Source organism: Ursus arctos, unplaced genomic scaffold (genome assembly GCF_023065955.2).
Source record: "Ursus arctos isolate Adak ecotype North America unplaced genomic scaffold, UrsArc2.0 scaffold_13, whole genome shotgun sequence".
Taxonomy (NCBI): Eukaryota; Metazoa; Chordata; class Mammalia; order Carnivora; family Ursidae; genus Ursus; species Ursus arctos.
In genome coordinates, this window is record NW_026622797.1 from 29,070,202 (window position 1) to 29,080,615 (window position 10,414).

A 10,414-nucleotide genomic window follows, 5' to 3' on the forward strand; every position below is an offset into this window, starting at 1 on the left:
CGCCCCATCTACCCGCCGCTGTGTGTCACCTTCCTGTTCGGAAGTCTTAGTAGGTTGCTGGGACAGAACAGGGGGCGCCTGCTCCACCCTTCAGGTATCCGGTTGGAAGAAAAGCCAGTCTCAACAACTTGATTCTCTATGTTAAATGATAAGTTTAGCAGACCGTCCGTCTCCAACTGCCGAACATTAGGGTAGGGGGAGGAAGGAGAACATCAGACGTTCCTTTTCTGTTCCAACCACAAATCATACGGTTGTGTGTCTTCTCTATTCCACTTAGAGCCCTCTAACTTGAATTCCACGTTCCTCCTGGAATGCATGTGGCAGACCTTCTTTGAAAATATGAACGCTCTGCATGTGTTTTGAATTTTTTCTGGACTGATTTGTGATGATAATCAGTCAAGTTACATTTCTTGTGTGTCTTGCTGGGAGTGTAATAAACTCAGGACGCTGATGACTGTAATTTTCTGAGTGATGTTGCAATGGAGAGAATAAATGGCCCAGTGTTGAACTTTGCAGCTTGCTCCCTTCCTGTATGTAAATTGCCTTTATATAAAGTGGGGTGCATAACAGAGCAGGACAGCTGCCTCTGACTCCTCTGCTCTCTGTCATCTCAGCGTCCAGCCTTATCAGGCACATAGCAGGGAGGCTATTGCAACGTAACTGAGCTCTACCTCCAACCTCCAGAAAGTAATCCCCAAACTTCATATCCTAGGCAACCTGAAGAATGAAAGAGGAATCTATAAAATCCCCTTTGAAAGGTTCGTGTACTTTTATTACTATAATTTGGAGGGACTGGGTAAAAGGAAGATGCTTCAGAGGATCTGAGGTTCCTTGGCCTGGGGAAGGCACAGGAGGTGGGGACACATGGCAAGGTGTCCGATGGAAGGTTTCTCAGTTTCGTGTTTTAAGAACAAACAAGCAGAAATCTTGGTGCAGGTTGGTGTTTCTGGGCAGTCTTTGCCAAATTTGCGTGCTCTCTCACTCTCTCTCTCTCTTTTATTTTTATTAAGTTCAATTAGCCAACAGATAGTACATCATTAGCTTTTGATGTAGTGATCAATGATTCATGGGTTGTGTGTAGTATCCAGTGCAAATTTGCTCTCTTAAAAGGGGACGGAATGGTGTGGGAGCAGGGACGGGCTGGGCTAGTTGAAATGGAACAGAGTATGGGGGGCATTGGCAGTAACAAAGTCGTATTGTATGAAGAATCCATGGACCAGGAAGCAATAATGCGCCAGCGACTGTGATCTGGAGTTTCCTAAACCTTGCTTAAGGTTGGAGCATCAATTTCAGGCACTGAGAACTGCTTTTTTAAGAGTGGGTGCTGAGCAACATTTCCCAGCCACTCTCCAGGAGAGATGATGTGTGTTCCCTTCTCCCAGTCTGGGGCTGTTGCAACTGAGCAAACCAGGCAGCAGCTGAGATTACAGATCATATTAGGGCAAATGAGGTGGTTGTGCCTGCAAAACAAATCCCTGCCCAGGACGAAAGGAAAACGGCTTCGCAGGCTATTCTTGGTTTGACAGCTGGTATTTTGGAGTGTGTCAGACCCAGTATGCAACTCAAAAATGGCAGGGTCCTTGACAGTCAGGGGTCACGGCAGGGCAGCCACCGCAGACAGCACCAGCAAGTGCCAGGTACTGGCCCTGCAAACCTTAGTAACTTGCAGCCGCCTCGCGCTCAGGCCCAGTGGCTGTGGCTGTGCTCCTGGCTTCCCCCGCCCAGCGCTGGCCCGAGTCCTCGCGCCGGCGGTCAGACTGCAGCGCCCCGGCATCTCCCAGCGGCGGGGTTACTGGAAGGCACCGCGCCGCTGCTCTGCAGAGCTTCCCTCTCTCCTCCGCTTTCCGGAGCACAGGCACCCGGCTCATCTTTCAGGAGTTCGCGAATCCCAGTTTATCTGGGACTTGAGGGAAAGAGCAAGGTGGTTAAACTGTAAGAAGACTCCCGGGTCAGCCCTGAAATAAACCGGAGGAGGGGTAGGGAAGACGAGGACAAACTGAGGGTTTTTAAGACGCTGTAAGGCGACCTTGCTGAGTTCTCAGGTGCGAGAGCGGGAGAGGGAATCAGGGAGCCGCCGCTACCCGGGGTCACGCCAGGTCGGCGCCTTGCGCGGAGTTACCACTCCCCTAACTTGCCACTTCCTCACGTGTTCTTGGCGTGGCAGAGATTAAAGATGCGAGAGAAAAAAATTACATGCGGAACGGACAGAATGTTCTCAAAGACTAGGGGGGAAAAAGTGAAATGCAGATTGTACTTTTTTTTTCTCTTTAGTGCAGAGACGAATTTTATTTCCGCCCCCTCCCCTACACATTCCTGACCTCTCCCTCCCCCTTCCCTCTTTCTTTCCTTCCTTCCTCCGCTTCCAAGTTCTGGGATTTTGCAGCCTTGCGTGGCTTTGGCCAAAAGCACAAAAAAGGCGTTTTCGGAAGCGGCTCGGCCGTGCACAAGGGCCATTTGTTTGTTTTGGGTCTCGGGGCAGGAAATCTTGCCCGGCCTGAGTCACGGCGGCTCCTTCAAGGAAACGTCAGTGTTCTCCTGTCGCCCTCGCTCGCTGCGCGCCCGGCCGCGGCTGCCCATGGGGGAGATGCAGGGCGCGCTGGCCAGGGCCCGGCTCGAGTCTCTGCTGCGGCCCCGCCACAAAAAGAGGGCCGAGGCGCAGAAACGCAGCGAGTCCTTCCTGCTGACCGGCCTGGGTAAGCGCTGCGGCCGCCACGCGGGGACTGTCCCGCTCCGCCGCTAGTAGCTCGGCTCCGGCGAGAGGGACCGGGGGTGGGCGCGCGTTCTCAGGATGGAGGGACTGAGGCCGGGAGAGAAGGAAGTGGGAGCGGGGAACCCACTGGGCGTCCCAGACCCACGGTGACCCCGCAGATGAGGGCGCGCGGGGCCACCCTCGCCCGACAGACACCTCGGGCTGGTGGTGCGCGGCCGCCGGGTGGGGGCTGATGAGGCTGCCGGGGGAGTTAGGGGAGAGGCCCGGCTTCGGGACCGGGAGGGAATCGGCAGGCAGAGTCTGACAAACCAGAGTGGGCACTGAGCCACCGGCTGGCCGAGCACCGGGCGGAAAGCGCCCCAGTGCCGCGACTCTGATTTCCTAGCTGGGCGGAATAAATGAGAAAGGTGGAAAATTACCCCGGACTCTCCCTCCCCCCACCCCCTCCGCCTGCGGTTTCCCTCTCTCCAGCCGGGGAGACCAGAGAGGCAGATAACAGTCCCGCGCAGGGCCTCCCGGGCAGTCCCCGCGCCCCCCGCCCCCGCCCCCGCCCCGGGCTTGCCCTGGGGCCGGGGGCCGAACCGCCGGCCACCACCCGCGAGGGAGCAGCTCTTCGAGCCTCGCGGACGCCGGAGGCGGGGCTTGGGGCGGGGCCTGGGCGGGGCCGCTTCCTCATTGTCGCGTGGGCCCCGCCCCTGCGGCGCTCAAGGCTTATAAAGTGGGCTGCGCGGCGCGCGGCCAGTGTTGGCTGAGCCGGTCTCCCGTCAGTAACGACTCTCTGCGCGCTCTCTCTCTGCGGAGATGACGGTGAAAACCGAGGCTGCTAGGGGCACCCTCACTTACTCCAGAATGAGGGGAATGGTAGCGATTCTCATCGGTGAGTGTAGGAATTTTACTGAACTTCTAGGATATGCGAAGTGGAAATTTTTTTCAGGTCGCGCATCAGATGAGTGTGTGTGGCGTCGGACGTTACGAAGCCATCTAGACGTTTATTTATTTCTTCTCTCTTAATTCACAGCTTTCATGAAACAGAGGAGGATGGGCCTGAACGACTTTATTCAGAAGATTGCCAATAACTCCTATGCATGCAAACAGTAAGTTTTGGGGAGGGTTGGGAGAAATAAAAAGAAGTAGTAGAGTTTCAGTTTACCAGCAGTAAAGACACATTCTCATCAGAAGGTTGATCAGAAAGCTGAAGCCTTCCCCGAGGGTGGGAACCCTTGTCTCTTTTAAGTCCCAATTGAAAACATTTAAACATTAAAACTAATGTGCTGATTTGGCCTGTCCTAGAGCTGTGAGATAAAATTTTCGTGTTTGCCTCATTCACCCCCTGTTTCCGTGAAGAACAGCCCTCATCCCTGTATTTAACTGGGTTTATCATTTTCTCTGGCTATTATTTTCTTTGATTAATTTCTTCTTCGGGTGTTTTTAGTTGAAGCACTCAACTGTCGGGGGAAAAGTTGAGCCAGAAACTTCCGACCGGTGTTGGTGTGCCCCCTTGTGTCGGGTTAAGGAGGTTCTAAGTTGTTCCTTTCTCTGCAGCCCTGAAGTTCAGTCCATTTTGAAAATCTCCCAACCTCAGGAGCCTGAGCTTATGAATGCCAACCCTTCTCCTCCAGTAAGTATTCTCTATTTGTGATTCTTCTGTAGAGGAATCTTGTAAATGAGTCAATTAGTATTCCTACATTGATGGATTACAGTAGCATTTCTAGAAATTACTATCAAGGCAGGAATGCCTAGTTAATAGCATAATTAGTGACTTAAGCACTTACTTAATTATTGAGTCAGTGAAGTATTTTAAAAGGCCTATTGCCTAAAAGTTTTATCTGGTTACAACATGATCGTGTACAATTTCCATACTCCCATATGACATACTGATGTGTATGGATGAAAAGTAGTCTTGGTTGTGCCTGTGATGTGTAGTGACTTGCCTCAGTTATTTGCAGATGTGGCATCTTTTACATTGCCTGTCCTTTATTGTTGTCTTCCTTTGAAGCAAGGATACTAAAAGAAAACATTTTCTTTTCCAGCCAAGTCCTTCTCAGCAAATCAACCTTGGCCCATCATCCAATCCTCACGCTAAACCATCTGACTTTCACTTCTTGAAAGTGATTGGGAAAGGCAGTTTTGGGAAGGTAATTTCAGATCTGAAGACCTCATAATTTATGGTCTTTCATGCATTCGTTTTCCATTCTCTGTGGGTGTAGACAGCAAAATGATTTTTTTAATTGAAATTCCAGGTTCTTCTAGCAAGACACAAAGCAGAAGAAGCGTTCTATGCAGTCAAAGTTCTACAGAAGAAAGCCATCCTGAAAAAGAAGGAGGTATGGGATGCGCTAGATGGATTGGAGTTAGAGACAGACATTCATCAAATGGGTTTACCTTTGAATTTTGGTACCAAGTTGAAATTTGCCACTAAATCTTAATTGTCCTTTTTCTAGGAAAAGCATATTATGTCGGAACGGAATGTTCTACTGAAGAATGTGAAACACCCTTTCCTGGTGGGCCTTCACTTCTCTTTCCAGACTGCTGACAAATTGTACTTTGTCCTCGACTACATCAATGGTGGAGAGGTGAGCGGCGGGAATATGAACTAACCTTTGGGTGTCTGGGCATGGCATTCCTGGTTTTAGTGTGAGAGGAAAGCTTTTCAGTGATACTTAGGGGGAAAAAGTTACCAGAATTAGCCTTTCCTTCAATCTGAAGGTTGCAAATAGTTAACAGACTATTTAAGGCCACTTCCTGCAATTGTCCCCTTTAGCTATATATGTCGAGACTAATTAAATGCATTGTTATCAGGCCTTGGCAACCCAGACTCACTTTGTTCTGTCTCCCGCAGTTGTTCTACCACCTCCAGAGGGAGCGTTGCTTCCTGGAACCACGGGCTCGTTTCTATGCTGCTGAAATAGCCAGTGCCTTGGGTTACCTGCACTCTCTGAACATCGTCTATAGGTAAGCTGCAGAGCTCCCAAGGTTACCTTCCTGGGTAGAAAGGAGACAGAGCCCTAGCCTTTAATGGAGCCCTGAGATAATTTGTATTTAAGTACCGCATGGTCACCTAAAACCAGATCCCCCAGCATGTGAGCTGCCTTGACTCCATGCCACCAGGGAAGTAGCCAGCTACGATTGTGCCCGATCCAGAATAGATTAGCAGAACAAGGACTCCCTTTTTTTCTTCACTATACAGCTACAGTGAATTGAAAATGCTGCTAATACCCCAAGCTGTTATTTTCACAGAGGATTTCTTATGAAGTGAAATTAACTTATACTACTTTTTTTTTTTTTTTTTTTTTTTTTTTTTTTGCAGAGACTTAAAACCAGAGAATATTCTGCTGGACTCACAGGGACACATTGTCCTTACTGACTTTGGGCTCTGCAAGGAGAACATTGAACACAATGGCACGACCTCCACCTTCTGTGGCACGCCCGAGGTAGGCACACTGTCGGTTTGGTGCCTGGTCTGCCCTCTCCTGGGAGAGCCAAGTGCAAAAATACTCAACCTGCCAAAAGGGTAGTTTGTTCTCAGAGGTTTCTCAGTCCAGTTGAGTGCAAGGAAAATACATTTGCTGTTTGATGCAGCATAAGAAATCCCAGGGCTTATGTTGCTTTCATTAAGACCAGCTGTTTGCAAAAGCCATGTCATAAAATGTTGTAAATTCCCAAGTAAGCTACTGTTGGGTGCCCAATCACTTTCCAAATATCAGTACACATACCTGGCCCTTCAACCTCCAAGTCCAGCAATTTTATCAGGAAGTAATATAAAGAAATGTATCCTGTAAGTGGATCCAGGGTCTCAGCCCTTACAAAGTGCATGCCTGGTCGTGGGATTGCCCGGTTTCACAGACTTCTAAACTCTGTTTCCCTCCTTTGTGTTTCAGTATCTTGCACCCGAAGTGCTCCATAAGCAGCCTTATGACAGGACTGTGGACTGGTGGTGCCTGGGGGCCGTCTTATATGAGATGCTGTATGGCCTGGTGAGTAGTGCATTGAGAGCCAGGGAATCTTGCCCCTGGTTTGATGGTGCTCCCTAGAATGGCATCTTCTTAAAATCCAGACTTATCAGGGTGCACAAGCCCCATTGCAGATCTGGTCATTGTGTCTTGCCCCTTTATCAACAAGCTTATCAAATGCTGATAAGAGAGGCCTATTGGTTATTTTGTAAGTGTTTTAGGGTAAGCTCTTAGTTTGTGAATTTTTCTTTTGTAAAATCACATTTGATGAGATTTGACCCCCTAAACCTGTGTGAGGAAGAACGTGGCTTGTTAGTATCTACTCCCTGAGAAGGGTCTCGAAATAGAATTTAAAAATCCAGGGCAAAGGAAACCTATTAAGGGAAAGACTTTGTCAAATCCAGCTTAATCTAGTTGAAGACTTTTTCTCTGTTGGTCGTGTTTGCTGTACAAACCTTCCAATTAAGCATTAATTTCCCTCCTCCTTTCAGCCTCCGTTTTACAGCCGAAACACAGCTGAGATGTACGACAACATTCTGAACAAGCCCCTCCAGCTGAAGCCAAATATCACCAATTCTGCCAGACACCTCCTGGAGGGCCTCCTGCAAAAGGACAGGACAAAGAGGCTGGGCGCCAAGGACGACTTCGTGAGTAACTCTTTCCTGCTCTCCTGGGCTGTCTGGGAAGCGCCCTGGACCCCACTGCCCTCCTTGAATTCCACCGGTCTAAATTCATCTCCTGTTTCTTCTGGACAGATGGAGATTAAGAATCATGTCTTCTTCTCCCTAATTAACTGGGATGATCTCATTAATAAGAAGATTACTCCTCCCTTTAACCCAAATGTGGTGAGTATCTCTTTCTTCTGAGTAGAGGAAGACCGAAAGGGCACTTCTTGAAGTCAGGGTTGCTGGTGGTGGAGGGGAGGTCCCTTGAGGTTAACATCGGCAGACCTTTTATTCACAAACCATTATTTTACCTAGATAAACAGAATTTTTGTCCCCACCAAGCTAACGTAACTTTCCCACACATTTATCAGTTAAAGTACCAAAAGATAAAAAGTAAGCACTATCCTCATTATTTAAACGTTGAGTGGCCTGTGGATGGTTATTACGGGAGTTTCCATCTAGTACCCTAAAGACTTGAGCTCCAGTATTGAAAGCCCACATGAGGATTTCCCGGTCCTGTCTGCACACTGAATTCTCGACACTGAGTGGTCTTTTCCCTTCTTCCCACAATAGAGTGGACCTAGCGACCTGCGGCACTTCGATCCCGAGTTCACCGAAGAGCCTGTCCCCAACTCCATCGGCAGGTCCCCTGACAGCATCCTCCTCACAGCCAGCGTCAAGGAAGCGGCCGAGGCCTTCCTAGGCTTCTCCTATGCACCTCCTATGGACTCTTTCCTCTGAACAGTCCTCGGGTTGGTCTTGAAGGATTTTATGTGTGTTTGTAAGCGTTTTAGTTAGCCTCTCGGTGGAGCTGCCAGCTGACAGGACATCTTAAAAGAGAATTTGCACATCTCTGGAAGCTTGCACATCTTGGCAATCTTATTGCACACTGTTTGCTGGAAGCTTTTTGAAGAGCACATCCTCCTCTCAGTGAGCTCATGAGGTTTTCATTTTTATTCTTCCTTCCAACATGGTGCTATCTCTGAAATGAGCATTTGCGCGCCGCCGTAGACAGATGCAGTAGTCGCTTTAGGATGACGCAGTTCGAAGAAGGGTTTGCAGTTGGAAGAAGGGTTTTCGGAAGGTCTGTCTGGGCCGTGATAACGAATCTTATGACATGTGCCTTTTCTGATGAGATCGTGTTAGCTCCAAAGCTTTTCCTGTTGCAGAGTGTTTCAGTTCTTTATTTTTCCTTGTGGATTTACTGTGTGAACAGTGGTATGAATGTGGTGTGCTTGATCACAGATGGATTTAGTTCTAAGCATCAATGTGACACTTGCAGGACACTACAATGTGGGACATTGTTTGTTTCTTCCATATTTGGAAGATAAATTTATGTGTAGACCGTTTTGTTTTTTTGTTTTTTGTAAGATACAGTTAATAACTAAAATTTATTGAAAATGGTCTTGCAATGACTTGTATCCAGATGCTTAAAGAAAGCATTGCTGCTACAAATATTTCTATTTTTAGAAAGGGTTTTTATGGACCAATGCCCCAGTTGTCGGTCAAAGCCTGGTATTTTCATTGTTTAAAATGTCACCTGTAAAATGGGCATTATTTATGTTTTTCTTTTTTTTTTTTTTTGCATTCCTGATAATTGTATGTATTGTATAAAGAAAGTCTGTACATTGGGTTATAACACTAGTATATTTAAACTTACAGGCTTATTTGTAATGGAAACCACCATTTTAATGTACTGTAATTAACATGGTTATAATATGTACAATTCTTTGCCCCCCCACCACACAACTTTTTTTGTGTGTGATAAACCAACTTTGGTTTGCAATAAAACCTTGAAAAATATTTACATAAATTGTGTCATGTGTGTTGTTTTGTATGTCTCAGTTGGGGTGGAGTGGGGTGGGGTGGGGAGCAGTAATAATGGGTCTATTTAAAACTTATAAACCTGGGAAATGCTGCTATACTTTGCAGCTCAGTGGTTGGCCTCCAATAGCAACAGCTTCAGACCCCAGGGGCTATAGAGAGGGCTTAAAGCCCTTTACCTTCTGGGTCTTAGCAGTATTTTGTGACGGCGGTCAGGTCATTCACAAATCCATCCAAACAAACCCTTTCCAATGTACAAACCCACTCCACAAGGACAGCCATGAAGCCACGTGCCCTGTATTTATCGCCTGCCCTCTGAAGTTGGCTGTTGGTCCTGACATCTGGCTTGCCCAAAGTAACAGGTAATTCTTTCAACAACTAATTTGAGGGCCTACTCTGGGCCCAGCCCTGCTCTGAGTGCTGGGGATACAGCAGTGGACAAAGCAGACTAATCTCTGCCCTTAAAGAGCCTAATGGAAAAGGCAAACTTTTCAATAAAGCTGTTTGTTGAAATGGAAGTCGAGAAAATAGTCTGCAAGCAGAATGCCACTGAAGAGGGTGGGGATGTTTGTCATAAATGGATTATGTTCCCAAGAGGCTGAGCTGGCTGGACTTCCCTTTTCTGAGAGCACCCAGAGCTGAATGGAGTCCTGTGCCCGCTCAGAGAAGGACCCCCGAGGAGCCAGTCCCTGGCTTCGACCAGAAGCCTCTTGAGCCTTTGTGTACCCAGCGGCTGACTCCGAGTCTGGTGTGCAGAGGCCACTCGTGAGGCCCTTCCCACTGGAATATCTACTGAGGAAGAAGGGAAGATATTAAGATATTAAGAGATCATCACTTTGAGTCCAAATTGTTTGTACTTTTTCACTTTTCTAGGCCCTTCACACAAATTCCTGGCAAATAGGGAGTCTTCAAACAGCTGTCGGCCGCTGCCTTAACCTCTAAGCCCGCTGCACGCCCTTCACCCGACCTCTCTGTTTGCAAAGGGATTTCCCCAGGAAGGTTATGGTCTTCTTCCCCTTGATCTTGGTTCTTACATCTCAGTTCACACACACACCCTCACCCCCAACAAACCCCCTTCCTTCCAAGGAGTCTAAGGGCTGAACAGGTGTTTGGAGATGACTTAGCTCCTCCCCCTGGTAATCCACTGAAGGAAGGGGATTCAAGTGAGTCAATGACTGCTTGCTGAAGGTGGGCCCCCCTTTGCATCAGAGATGCTGTTGGACCTACAGGGCGCTGGCGAACATTAAATCCCCTCCCAGGCCCAG

The 10,414-nt window shown here is 48.1% G+C and overlaps 1 protein-coding gene across 3 annotated transcripts; it reads left to right on the forward strand.

Annotated features, from left to right (window-relative positions):
- The first annotated feature begins 563 nt into the window (after positions 1-563).
- Positions 564-9,138, forward strand: LOC113259468 (serine/threonine-protein kinase Sgk1). 3 transcript variants are annotated; one of them, XM_026504845.3, is made up of 12 exons: positions 564-758; positions 3,729-3,804; positions 4,253-4,328; positions 4,741-4,845; positions 4,951-5,034; positions 5,152-5,283; positions 5,550-5,662; positions 6,018-6,141; positions 6,589-6,684; positions 7,152-7,307; positions 7,416-7,505; positions 7,899-9,138. In XM_026504845.3, exons 1-12 carry the CDS (start codon positions 725-727, stop codon positions 8,064-8,066), a joined length of 1,254 nt encoding a protein of 417 aa, XP_026360630.1. In that variant the 5' UTR covers positions 564-724; the 3' UTR covers positions 8,067-9,138. The 3 variants fall into 3 exon arrangements, with proteins under 3 accessions (XP_026360630.1, XP_026360628.1, XP_026360629.1); XM_026504843.4 differs by lacking the exon at positions 564-758 and adding an exon at positions 1,797-2,693; XM_026504844.3 differs by lacking the exon at positions 564-758 and adding an exon at positions 3,436-3,587.
- Positions 9,139-10,414: the final 1,276 nt, after the last annotated feature.

What these genes read in the sequence shown, in the direction of transcription:
- LOC113259468 (XM_026504843.4), top strand. Translation starts at nt 2,576, where the DNA reads ATGGGGGAGATGCAGGGCGCGCTGGCCAGGGCCCGGCTCGAGTCTCTG. An exon ending in CCATCCTGAAAAAGAAGGAG is followed by an intron (nt 5,035 to 5,151) that starts GTATGGGATGCG and finishes TCCTTTTTCTAG; the next exon opens with GAAAAGCATATTATGTCGGA. An exon ending in ATGAGATGCTGTATGGCCTG is followed by an intron (nt 6,685 to 7,151) that starts GTGAGTAGTGCA and finishes TCCTCCTTTCAG; the next exon opens with CCTCCGTTTTACAGCCGAAA.